Source organism: Oncorhynchus clarkii, chromosome 6 (assembly GCF_045791955.1).
Source record: "Oncorhynchus clarkii lewisi isolate Uvic-CL-2024 chromosome 6, UVic_Ocla_1.0, whole genome shotgun sequence".
Lineage (NCBI taxonomy): Eukaryota > Metazoa > Chordata > Actinopteri > Salmoniformes > Salmonidae > Oncorhynchus > Oncorhynchus clarkii.
In genome coordinates, this window is record NC_092152.1 from 40901761 (window position 1) to 40915845 (window position 14085).

The 14085-nt window shown below is 41.8% G+C and overlaps 1 protein-coding gene across 3 annotated transcripts in view; it reads left to right on the plus strand.

Annotated features, from left to right (window-relative positions):
* Positions 1–12477, plus strand: part of LOC139411167 (F-box and leucine-rich repeat protein 17) — a 303569-nt gene extending 291092 nt beyond the window's left edge. For all 3 annotated transcript variants that reach the window (XM_071157074.1, XM_071157075.1, XM_071157076.1), the window contains one exon: positions 10022–12477. In XM_071157074.1, coding sequence (XP_071013175.1) covers positions 10022–10159 — 138 coding nt within the window. In that variant the 3' untranslated portion in view covers positions 10160–12477. The remainder of the gene's footprint in view (positions 1–10021) is intronic.
* The last annotated feature ends 1608 nt before the right edge of the window (positions 12478–14085 follow it).

The window sequence follows — 14085 nt, forward strand, 5'->3', positions numbered from 1 at the left end:
TGTTAATGGCCAAGAGAGGGAGAGGGGGACAGAGCGATGCATGGTGTTCTCCCATTGAGGGACCACATGGACCTTGTTAAAACCACCGGCATCATAATCAATATGGATGCTCGGCTGATGCATACCTCTGTTATGACTAGAGACAGATATTCAGAGCAATTTGCAGACACAAACACTACAGTAATTGTTGAGGGACTAGACTCTGGGCTCGGAGAAAAGGATGAGTTATGTGTAAAGTTTCAAGAAGTTTTTTGAGGTCTAACAAGCCTATTGGCCAGTTCTTGTTATTACATACAGAGTTTCAAGTTCAGATGGAAGGAAGTAAGAATCATGACATGGCCTGTGTTTGTGAACTGAAATGAAAGGACTTCCTACTTGACCTAATCCTATAATATACACTACTATATTAATTTCCTGAAAATTGTATGTTTATTTTTCTAAGGTCTAAAATATCAGAGCTAAGTCGGTAAGATATCATTACATTGACTTGTCATTCCTTCCGTCTCTCCCCTTGCCTTGGTTCTTTCTTTTCCTCTTTGGTTAGGCTTGAAGGTCAAAGTTCACCAAGTGAGTCATTTGCTGTGTGTGGTCAGTGGTGTAATCTTAAATCTCATGCCGCCGTGTGAAGGGGTATTGATCGGCGGTCTTAACTGAACCCCCCCCCCTCCTCATCATCTCTTCATCTCACTTTTAAAGGGCAGGAGCGAGAGAAAGTGGCGGAGAAAGCAAGAGTGAGATAGAGGGTAGAAGAGTGAAAGACGGAGACAGTCCACTAACGATGTGAAAGGAATCTCAGCTGTGCCCTTCAATGAGAATGTATGGAGGCAGACACACACACTGGTGTATACTATTTTAGCTCTCTGTCTCTCTCTTTCACTCTCTCTCTCTCTGTCTCTCTGTCTCTTTCACTCTCTCTCTGTCTCTCTCTCTCTAGCTCTCTCACTTTCATTTTCACTCTCTCTTTCACTCTCTCTCTCTCTCTCTCTGTCTCTCTCTAGCTCTCTCACTTTCATTCTCACTCTTTCTCTCTCTGTCTCTCTCTGTCTATCTGTCTGTCTGTCTCTCTCTCTCTGTCTCTCTCTCTCTCTCTCTGTTTCTCTGTCTCTCTGTCTCTGTCTCTCACTCTCTCTCTCTCTCTTTCTATTCTAGTCAAGACCAAGCAAGGTTGTGTAAGTTTTAGATTCTGCTCAGTTTATTTGATTCCGTTTGATAAAATCCTCCTCATCCCCCTTTTTTTTCTTCTCTTCTCCCCCTCCTGTACTCCTCTCCTCCTCCCATCCTGCAGCATTTACCCTCCAGTCAGAGGAGGTTAACAGAACCACATGAGATGTGTACCGAGAGGTGTAGTGCTTTACTTAACCAAGACTGATTCTTAATTTGCCAGATCTCAGAATACGTTGTCCCTTTAAAGGGACAGGGTCAGGGTGTCCTTGTGTTGATTTCAGGGGCAGTTAAAGGGGCCGTTTTCTGGGCTACTGTAACCCCAACACAATAGCCCTGTTGTCACTTTCCTTATGGAATTCCTCATGTCTCGGACTCCAGTAAGCCGCTCTGGAATCTGTTCCTGCTTGCTTCCGGAGATTTGTGCGGTACTGTACTATATCTCTTCCCGTCTCAGGAAAAAAGCAAGATCAGCCTGTTGAGATCAAGTGAAGCCTACATCAGTCAACAGGTCTTTTAGGATTGCCTTATTCTGACCCATACTAGTCTATGTGGAAAACCAATGTACACTGGCTCTACAGGGCTGGATCAGGAAGGAGTTTCAAGAGCCCGTGACATGTTTAGAATACCAATGTGCCTACTGTCCCTTTTGATGAAAGGCCTTCTTTTTTTTCTCTCTCCAATGCACATCTTCATGTTTCTCCTGGTTAGATAGATGTTTCATTAGATACATCTGTTTTTTAGGGCCAAAAGTACAGTACATCTTTGAACATCTTCCAATGTGAACAGTCTATGATGATTGAAGGCTGATTTGATGGCCGGTCACAACCAGTGTATGTAGACTGTCACCGTTGTCTTGTTGTTGCCAGATCTTATAATCTACACTGAACAAAAATATAAACGCAACATGTAAAGTGTTGGTCCCATGTTTCATGAGCTGAAAGAAAAGATCCCAGAAATTGTTCTGTACGCACAAAAAAAAAAACGTATTTCTCTGAAATGTTGTGGGGTAATGGTATAGGCAGGCGTAAGCTAAGGACATCGAACCTAATTGCAGGTTATCGATGGCAATTTGAATGCATGGGGAAACCGTGACGAGATCCTGAGGCCCATGTTTATTTGTTTTTTGTTTTTAGTATCCGTGACCAGCAGATGCATATCTGCATTCCCAGTCACGTGAAATCCATAGATTAAGGCCTAATTCATTTATTTCAATTGACTGATTCCCTGATATGGTCTGTAACTCCGTAAAATCTTTGATATTGTTGCGTGTTGCGTTTACATTGTTCAGTATTAATCCCTTGGGCTCCAGTAATAGCATGGGGACAGTACAACATATGACAAATGATAGAGAGCCGTTACTTAATGACAGGACCAGAAGTTATTTTACACCAGTAGTGTGATGTGATATAAGTGATATTACTTATGATTAGGGGAAATTCCCCTGCATGTTTTACAGCGCTTTTCCAGGGTTGCTCGTTGAGGTTGAAGGGAGCGTTTCCTGTATTGTAAACACGAAAGCTATTATTCTATTATAATGTTCTGTTTTAAGTGAGTTGACCATTTAGGTGAGTGGACCATTTATTTACCAATTCACTATCTTCTCTAGGAGTGTGCGTGCGTGTGGTGTTTGACTCCTAAATATATCAAACTAAAAGAGGATTTTATTATTATTTTTTTTTTTGTAGTGTTCAGGGATGTTAAAGCCATCTATTTCTCTGGGACCGTCTCTGCCCTCTGGGGTCAGGAAATTCCTCCTTCCCTGTGTAGATAAAATAAAAAAATCCAGGCATGCTGGGAGAAATTGGGGTTGCCCTGGACACATTCCCCATGTTCTGTTTGTCACACATGATGGAGTGGAGGGTTTACTAACATAGCTGATCCAACCCACAGAGCTTTACCTCTGTCTCTGGCACTGAGGCTGCCACTCGCTCTGATGCTGTATAGGTGTCTGCGTGCGTGCGTGTGTGTGTGTGTGTGTGTGTGTGAGAGAGAGAGATTCAATGAGTCATTGCTCAGGGATGTAATCTGGTAACGAGAACCAGACCCGGACTGGTTTCTCTTTAGGTACCAGATGCTAAAGAATTGCAGTCCCTTCAGAAAATATTCATACCCCTTGACTTATTCCACTTTTGTGGTGTTAGTCTATTTTAAAAATAATGTCTCACCCATCTACACACAATACCCAATCATAACAAAGTAGAAACATGTTTTTAGAAATTTTAGGAAATGTGTTGAAAATGAAATACAGAAATATCTCATTTACGTAAAGAATTCACACCCGAGTCGATACAAAAATTCAAGCTCTGTCAAGTTGGTTGTTAATCATTGCTTGACAACCATTTTAACTTCTTGCCATAGATTTTCTTGTTAAGCAAATGTTTACTCCTGAACTTATTTAGGCTTGTCATAACAAAGGGGTTGAATGCTTATTGACTCAAGAGATTCCAGCTTTTAATTTCTTATTCATTTGTAAACATTTCTTCAAACATAATTCCACTTTTACATGATGGGGTATTGTGTGTAAGCCAGTGACGCATCTCAATTGAATCAATTTTAATCTCAGGCTGTAACACAACAAAATGTGTAAAAAGTCAAGGGGTGTGAATACTTTCTGAAGGCTCTGTACGATGACCATCTGCTTGCGACATACCCACTCGTTTTCATAGCATGTTATGCCCCCTTTATGTGCCATTCACAACCATGTCTGTTCTGTTCACACTCGTTGCCTTCCGCCCTGTTCTCCTCTCCTTTTTACTCCCTCCTTCCTCCTCCCCTCTCCTCAGAGCTCTTATCAGAGCCAGAGAAGTATCTGCTGTCCGTCCAGTCACTCATTTAGGAACTTTACAACTGCAGATTTTCCTGCAGGCACTTTTAGGGCCACTATAAATCCAGCCTGTTTAAACCCAGCCTGTTTATTAAACTTGCTTTTACTGAGATATCTGAGGCACAGCATTCCTCAGCTGCTTAAACTGCCCTTTGAAACATTGAAACATTGTCCCCCAAATGTATTTAGTGGGTGAGTGATGCACTCTGTGGATGGGAGTGGAAAGAGGCTTTGGCGTTGGCTGTGTTTGTCTCTTTTGATGTTTACGGAGAGAGCGTAATGAACAGTACAAATGGAAGGATGTTTTTGAGTTGTAGTCCATCTCTGATTGAGAGCACATTTGGTTAAATGAAACTCTATTTCACCTTCATCTAAATACTCTTCCTCCTTCTGGATATCTGACCTGTTTTACTGCACTGAGGTGAGTTTGTATTTTTAAAACTATCTGGGAACATGAGTTCCATGTTCTCTCTGTTTAAATGTAGTCCCAGAGAACATATGCCAGGTATTAATGTACTCCTTTCCTTATCCACCACAGTTGTTTCTCGTATTCTCCCGTAGACTCAGGATCACTCCATGTGGCCAGGTCCGGGTCTGCTTTAGCCCACTCATGACGACAACAACAACATTAGGGGGAAAAGACTGGCAACCAGGCTGCTCCTCGTCCTTGTCCCCTGATATGCATCTTTTGCTTGTGTATCTGATTATCGATTTACGAGCCCCTTCTTCCCATGGACGCCACGGTGCCACCGTGCGCACACGCCAGCGTTTTGTCATCTTTACGAGGTGTTTTAGTGACGTGGTTACTCACGAAAGGCCCCGGTGCAGGCGGTAAATGTATATTTTACATGGTGATGGAATACATTTGCATGTGAGAGTGGCTCTTAAAACCCCTGGCAGTAAAAGGGAGAGCAGCAAGGCAGCACTCTCAGAAAGGTCACCTTTACCACCGGCCAGTCACTGCTAGCCGGAACGATGGCTGAGGTGCAACGCCAAGGAACAGTTGTCGATACACAGATAGATGGGACATGGTGTCTGAGGAACACTCGTTCAGGAAAAGAGATTAGACTTCATTTCACAGATCCTAGTCTTTACTTGAAATGGAAGTGATTTACCCGATGTTTTCACTCAACGTTTTCACTTGTTACTGATTAAGAGTTGCATCTGTTTTGTCCAAATGAACGAGGGGGGTTTTAATAGGGTATTGGAAAGGACTGTCTTTGTCCTGCCTCTGTGTGTCTGTGTGTGTCTCGTTCCCTCTCTCTCTCTCTCTCTCTCGCTCTCTCTCGCTCTCTCTCGCTCTCTCTCGCTCTCTCTCGCTCTCTCTCTCTCTCTCTCTCTCTCTCTCTCTGTCTCTGTCTCTGTCTCTCTCTCGTTCTCTGTCTCTCTGACAACAGCACTTTGTCATGTCAGACAACATTAGGATCCCCTCAGATCCACAGGAACTGCATCTTTGAAGTTAAACTGGGGGAAAATATCCTAAGTATAGGCCCTGGCTCCAGATATGTGTGGCTGCCATCTCAGATCTGTGTGTAAGATGAAAAGCACCAGCCTGTTGCAATATGCTCTATCATACTATGGCTCTACAGTTACATATGGATCTCTTTCAGAATAGTACATCAGGGTTTGGTGAAAACACCCCCAGACACAAAGCGCTGAGTAGTGACCTTCATGTCTTTACATAGACTCTGGCTCACAACACAAAGTGTGTGTGTGTGTGTGTGTGTGTGTGTGTGTGTGTGTGTGTGTGTGTGTGTGATGGTTGTAAATACCAAGCAGGTGTGGTGATGTCATCATGTCTTGGAAAGGGCACGGCTTTGTTTTATAAGGGACAGTGAGGAGCTCAGGATGGTACAGGGGATTGGATGTATTTATTTTGATAAAAGACAGGCATAAATCCTCTAAGATTGTAATGATGCAGTAATTCATATGTCATGCATCACTTTGCTTTATCCTTCTCCCTTTGTGTTTGAACTTGTAATTGTATTGGTTTTTAGTGCATCAGATCAGGTATATTCATTATTTAATAACAATGTTTTACCTTTATACATTATTTGCTATATAAAGGTAATGTCCACATTATCTGTGGCAGGATCTCAAAACCTCCCATGGAAATAAGCCTTTATATGGCATTTGTAAAAAAAATCAAAAAGTTTTAGACTCAAACTTCTCACAAACAGAATAAATCTAAATAAATATCCCGAGTTAACTTATTTCCTTTCAATTTTTTCCAATGTGTATTAATTGGTTCTGCCTAACAGGGAAAAACAGTCAAAAAGACAGAACAGGCGTAAAAGAACAAGACCAAAACAAACCAATCATCTGAACAGAACAACACAGGTCATTGAAATACTTTCACACACACACATCAAACAGTGGTAGTGTTACGGCTTAAATAGTTTTATTGTTGCAGCAACTAGCAATTAGCGGATGATTCAGCGCTTTGATTGGGAGCCATTTTGTGTCAAGCCTGTTTACGCTGCACACAGCGCTGCACTAAATTAGCATTAATGAAGGTAATGGCCTCCCATCACATTGACAGGCCCATTTTTTAGATCCCTCGTAATTGTAATTAAGGCCTGATTAACGAGTTTGTTGGGGGAATCGTTCTATTCTCCTCAGTACAATATAGTGCACATAATATGTTATCAAAGCAATCAAAGGCTTGTCATTTAGTTCTCTAATGAGCCTCTACAACAGGCGTTCCCAACCTAGGGGTCACCTGGGGAGGGCATGGGACCTACCTTTATTTAAGGGGTCATTTAAAAAAAAAAAAAACGAATTCATGATTGTATATGCCGATCTATAACGACGTATAAATCCACAATGCTTTAGGCTAGAAACAAAGGGGTAGAGTGCCCAACAAAGACGTATCTCTGATACATGGATATCTTTGGCTTTTGTTTCCATGTCATTCAAAAGCTGAGCTACGACCTTCTAAATTTGAGGAGTCAAGGAAATCGGACTTTGCTTGAGAAGTAATCTTATACAATGCTTATTCTATTTTCGGCTGCTGTTCAGCCAGCGTAGTTGTTTGCAATTTCGACCTGGTAAAGCCGGTGTTGTGCCGAAAAGCTCCCCCCCCTGCCAGGATCCGCCCCCGCCCCCCTCCTTCGTGTGAACGCGCACGCACTCAATTCTTCTTTGCTGCAACTTGCTTGCTAGTTGAGATTTCTGATCACGTTAGGCTGAGTTTCATTTTATGTTTTTATGTCAGTTTGATCGCGGGGGGAGGCACTAGTCATGTCTGCAGTTTTCAGTTTGGCTATTTTTGTATTAGTCTATAAATAAATCTCTTTGCCAAAATTCGCCATCTCTCCCATGTCTTATTCGACTAGTAGTTGTTCTGAAATGTTTATTGCTTGCCTACATTTTACTCCCTCTTTGTTTAATATAACACACATGCATGAATTATTCATGTAGGTTGCCTATCCTGACGTGAAGTTTGTTCTATAGAAAGCATTTGGCTTGTATCTATCCCCATTTCCAAAGACAGCCTCTTTTGCTCCTCCTAACATAGGCTATTTAGATATTTCTGTCCTATAACATCGTATCAACGGTAGGCCTAGGCTATATCTTTCTCATTGAGAACGTGCTTCACACGTACAATACAATTTACAGGAGCCTAGTATTTTCTATTTGAGGAGAAGTGTGCTGCATGAAGCCCTTTACTCGTTGACGCAAATTACAACAATGTTGACTGTCAACACTCCAAACATATTGAGGAAGCACTGGATGTTTTTTGCTATCACTCGTTATTGTAGCCTATGCTATTTAATAAACTGTAGAAAAAATCAAAAGGCACTCGCACATCTGAGCAATCTTATTTGCCTTCTGATGAGGGCCGTGAGCTTATTAAATCTCGGTGATACTATCAAGAGCAGTGTGCGGTTTCCTTTTTCCTTCACCTTATTTAATAAACTGTCAAATCAACCCACAATGGACTAGGATGAGAGTATTATTTTCCCCCAACCGAATTGGGAGTTGACTACAACGCAAAGACCGTCAATAACTTACAGAATGTGTTTTAAGCCATGGAACGCCTTGGTTGGCCAGTGTGTGGCCAAGCCCTCTCTACATACAACTTTATTCACCAGAACACAGCCCTTTTAATAAACAGCTGTGACAATAGCAAAACTATTTCTGACGCAACCCTGGACCTATAGCGCTTACCACCGAGCACTTAGATTGTAACATTGTGTTAGGTTTGTTATAATAGAGCCAAATGTGTGACTCTGTTGCTATCAATTGATTTATTCACCTTCTGTAAAAGAGAATATGTACAGTACCAGTCAAAAGTTTGGACACACCTATTTGGGCTGCAGTTGGACCGCAAGAGTGAAGGAAAAGCAGCCAACAAGTGCTCAGCATATGTGGGAACTCCTTCAAGACTGTTTAAAAAGCATTACAAGTGAAGCTGGTTGAGAGAATGCCTAGAGTGTGCAAAGCTATTTTCGTTTACTACATGATTCCATATGTGTTATTTCAGAGTTGTGATGTCTTCACTATATTCTACAATGTAGAAAATAGTACAATTAAAGAAAAACGTTTGACTGCTACTGTATATTTAAATTGAGGGTTCAAATAAATTCTATTATAATAATAAAACATATTTGGTAGCGGAATAACATTTGGGGAAATCGGGTCATGGCTTTATTTTCCTTATTTATTGTTATTGTTGTTGTTATTATAATCATAATTTAATAGCCAACCTAAAAATGTGTCGTTTGTCTTGTTAAACTACGTGGAATCATCAACATTTTCCTACGCCTCTCGAATGAAACAAAATCTATGTTTTGGTGGTGTAGATAATATCGGTGGTGTAGATAATATCTCAATAACCAATATTAAAAAGGGAGGGGGTGGAGTGACATTTTGCTAATGTGAAAAAGTGGGCCCTGGCGGGAAAAAAGGTTGAGAACCCCTGCTCTACAACACATCAGAATCTTCACTTCTTCCTTTGCTATTATTTTTCTAGACCAGTGGGGAGTCAAAACCAGTCTCCAAGTTTCACACTGCTGGTTTTCTTTTTTCTCTGATAGTTAGTTGGTTGAATGTCTCGGGTTGCTTCCATCAATTTTCCAGAAATCCTGGTTGAGGGATTCCGGATTTCGGCTTATTCCCTCCTGATTCCGGGAATGTTCCAACCGGAATTTCTGGAAAACCTGGGAATTCTGGGAAAGTCACTGGAATTTGGCAACCCTATGAATGTCATTGATGAGCCAGTCCAGAGATTCCACACACCTGGTGTCCCATGTATGAATCAGACCCTGATTAGAGGGGAAGGATGAAAACCAGCAGTGCTACGGACCAGGCAAGCACGTTTTGTGTGAGTGCATGTGCGTATTTCTTCTCATGGAAGTGTGTGTTTACACATATTTCCTTTGGACAGTGTCCTGATGCCAGAGTGAGACACCAGCAGGGTGGGTTGTGGTTAACATCCTTCACCCCTGTTGTGTCCTGAGCCCTCCTAGGCCTGCACACTGTCAGCCAGGCTCAGCCTAGCTGTGACACCCTGCATGATGGAACCGCTGGGAAGGTGCTTGACTACTTGTTATTCCCTTGTCCTTTAGAGCATGAAGAGGACTAATTAGAAGAAGACGCTTGTCTTCCGTCTCTCCGCCCACTCTCTTTCAGTCTGTCTCTCTCTGGGAACTCTCTCTGTCTCTCTGTTTCTTTCTGTGAACTCTCTTTGCCTCTCTCCTTGTCTCTCTCTCTATCTGGGAACTCTTATTTTCTTTCTCTCTCTCTCCTCGTCCTCTGGTTCTCTCATGAGATCATTTAGACAGACATGCTCTGCTGCTTAACCACCAGACACTAAAGCCTCAGGTGGACTGGGCTGTCAGGCCACAACAGCTTCCTTGGCATCGAGGCTCAACCATAAGAGAACAGACAAATGTTGTTTGATTAACGCGAATCATGACGTCTAGTCCTCTGCCACCTCAGGCGTCAATAATATCACCAGCCGTCTTACTACAAAAAGTAACATATTGTGCCTTTAATGCGTTTTGTATTCTGCTGTTGTGTTTACAGGTGAACGAGGAGACTGTGGAGAGGCTGGTGGTGCAGTACCCTCACATCGTGTTCAGTACGGTGATGCAGGACTGCAAGAGAACCCTGGAGAGAGCCTATCAGATGGGCTGGAGCCCCAACACATCCAACGCCTCATAGCCACCGCTGTAGCCCCCCCCCCCCCCCCTCTACGCACGCACACACACACACGCATGCGTATACATTGCCGCACACACTGACATAGGCGTGTGCACAGTCAAAGTGAAAACTCACCACATGGCCAATCATGTTTACTTCAAACATACTACTACAAACACTTAGTAATACCTTCACACTCATTTAAACAAACCGGTTGATCCACATTTTCACCTTCTGGAAAGATGTCTGTAGTTTTGGGTTGTTTTTATTTTTGTAGATGTATTTTATTTTATCTATGGACCTTTTTTGGATTCCATTGTAGTTCAGTCATAAGTCATAGACAAATCATACTGTACATCACTGTATACCTCTGTCTTAGGCTTGTGTATCAAAGAACTGTATTGCCCATAGTGCACTTCTTTTGACCAGAGCCCTATGTGGCTGTAGTCAAAACTAGTGCTACAGTGCATGGTGATAGGGTGTCGTTTGAGGGTTGACTTTTGCTGTGCTGGCAGTTTTGTGAGCCTTACATTTCCCCCTGACTCCAGTCTGGATGCAATAGCAGACTTGCGGATATGGAGTAGCGACTGAAAACAAGGAAACATTGTTCTAAACATGTTAAAAACATTATACTCTGGTCTCGTTGACCGTTAGGGCTACATGTTTTGATCACTGTGAAGTCAATGTCGTTTCATACTGGACGTGTTTCTACCTTTTCTGTTGGATGTTCATACGTGTGTCGTGTTTCTAAGGCCCCGAGGGTTCTCTGACCATGTGACCCGATCAGGAAGAACTTCCGGTCCAAGATATAGGCTAGTTTTTCCCTGGTGAGCTCAAAATGGGCAGGGTAAACTCCCGACCTAATATGAGGTTCCCGATATGGAACTAAGCCCCATCTGATGGACCATAGCTATGGCTCCCTGATAAAATGCTACAGTTGAGAGATTCAATCCAGCTGCACGGGAGAACTGCAGGGAAATTTTGTTCCAGCTCATTAAAAATGTATATTTTCATTCCAAATCTTAATATGCTCTTGTTTCATCTAGTAAATGTCATGTCATTCACACAGTTGATGGACATTTGTGTGGCACAGGAGCAGTGTTGGATATTGGTTTGTGCAGTTCAGGTTTCATTGAATGCCATCCCTAATCATGGTTACTGTCACAGTACTCAGTGGGCTCAACATAGAAGTTGCAACCCTGGACCTATAGCAGATGATCCTAACCCTTATCCCAACCTTATAACCATCAGGGAGATGAATCAATATCTGACTCTGGACCAGTGGTCAGGGGCAAAGTCAGCCTATCCAGAACGGCTCAGCATGTTCCCAAGGAGTAGTTTCTCAGCACTGAACACGAGTAAATCAGAGAAGCTCTCTACTTTCACTGATGGAAACCTACACTTTTAAAGTCATCCTCGTAAAATGCTATTTGTTTCTCAATGACTTACCTGGCTGAAGAAAGGTTCAATACTTCAGCTCTTCTGACAGAAACATTGTCTTGAAGATGTCTGTAGTTGCTCTTAATGTCAAAAAAAAAAAGGTAAGAAAAAATGAACGTAGATGAGTTTGAACTTGTAATGTCTTTCTCTGATATTGTTTTTTTTAATTTTATCTTTCTCTCAGTTGAAGATGATGTTGTATACTGTACCATTAGTATGGTGTAATAATCAATGGTTTGGGATTGTGCTCGGCTGTATGAGGATTTTAGTGATTTCCACAGTATGTATACTCGACTATAGGATTATACTTAGCCCAATATTGGTTTTGTTTGAGCATATATTTTCAGAATTAGTTGTGTGGCCATGCATTTACAGTATATCTTTGTTAGCAATAGGATCTAAGATACTGGCTCAGAACGTATAATCATGCCCTTTATGGAAATAATAGGTGAGCTCTCTCTCACTCTCTCTCTCCCTCCCTCTCTCGTTCCTCATCTGTTCCTCATCTGTCAATGGTATGTTTATGAAGCAAATAACCAGGGTATTTTTCTATGGTGATAACCAACTGGAACCATTTTCTTTTAGATGCCGTCACTCGACTGTATACACTAGTAGTTTTCTGAACTTAGGATAGGAAGTAGCACTGTAATATTTTTTTTACAGAAACGTAGAGATTAGAGACAATTAAGAACACATCCCTTGTCAGGACTTGTTGACTTCAGATCGAGTCCTCGTCCCCCCCCCCCCCACCCCCCCACCAGTTTTTTTGTTTGTTTTGTAATCTCAACATTAACTTTATTTTTCTCTGCTTGATGTTGGCACTCTTGATCCCTGTTTTGTTAAAGCAATCAGTAAACAACTGGATTTACATACAGATGAATAAAACACTACTACTTAAAGCGCTCTCTCTCTCTCTCTTTTGGTCTCTTGTTTCTGTCATATTTTTTGCTCTCTGCTTGATAGAAGACAGAACCAAGTGAAATTTGAAATGAGTCTTTAACTCATGCTACATGAAGTGTTCTCCTCCTCAGCATCAAATCGGACTTTAAAATAAAGCATAACCCAAGTAGATTTTCAAATCCTGGAACTATCCACTCTGTTCATATATACAGTTGCATGCCAAGACCTAGTAGCTGTACCAGATTCATTCCTCAGAGAGTGACACCTTGATACTGTGAATATTCAGCAGTTCGCTCATATCTGAATCAACCAGTCTCTGTCTCATTGCAGGGAAACTTGTGATTTCAAGGTCAGCACTTTGTTAGCATCATAGCAGCCACGCATCTGAGATGAGGCGTCAGCTTGCCTCCCAGCACGCTGGTGACGTTCTCAAAGCTCTAAAAGCTGTCATTCAATATGTCCCTCATCTTTGACGATCAAGAGGAGGATATTGTCCCTTTCAAGTGTTCTTTTCGCTGTTCAAGGTGTTTGTTTCATGTCGGAGGATGAAACGGGGAAGCTAATGTCAAACAGGAAGGGAAAACTCTCCCTGAGATGACGGCTTCCTGTCTTAATTCAAACGGACAGCCTGAGTTCACAGCTATTTTGGTTCTGCTGCGAAATTATTATCTGTTATTATCTATTATCTGTGTAAAAAATATATATATATATTTTTTTTTTAGATGAGGATGCAATATGTTTGTGGTTTTATTCTTCAAACAATTACTATTATTATCTGAATCTTGGTCAAGTAGCTCACGTCATTTTTTAATTTACATGGCTGTCTGTCACTATTGTGGTTCTTGGGGTAGAAAGCTGTTTAGAATGTGTGGCCAGTCTACAAATTACCCTGTGATTGTGAGGTTCAGTAGCTAATTTCCTAAAAGAGCCTTGTTGGCCTCGCCTCTCCCTTATATCACCTCTTCTTGCACAGCCCTCACTTCTTCTCCTCCTCTTATCAGACAAACCCTGTTCAGGAAACTAATTGGTTCTTGCTTGTTTCCCAGTGGCACTAAAGCCCTGCCCTCCATGCCCTCCTAGCTCTCTCTCTCTAGCATCCATGTCATTAAAGACAGAGAGAGAACTCCTCACACCACCTTTGTAATTGTTCATGCCATTGATATATCTTAGTGTTATTCACTGTGTGGAGGTGGTTTAGAGACTCACTTTAATTTCAGTTTACCAATGATATTGACTTCACAGCAGAGGAGGCTGGTGAGAGGAGCTATAGGAGAACGGGCTCATTGTAAAGGCATAACAAACATATGGAAACAACATTAGACTCCTTAGATTCATTTCAACCATTAGACCGTCCTCCTATAACTACTCCAACCAGCCTCCTCTGCTTGACAGAGGCTCTATCAGGAGCCAAAGAGTCAGACGTTTTCTATAGTACTTAGGTTTTTTTCACTGTTCAGGTCAAGTGCTTCTCTATTTCTTCCTCATAAAGAAATACAATTCTCTCAATATGTGTGGTTAGTCTTCTGTTGCATTAAACCTGGCAAGGAAATGCATAAATAATTTGGCTGTTGGCTGTAGAATGACAGTGATTTTTAATGTCTCTGGTC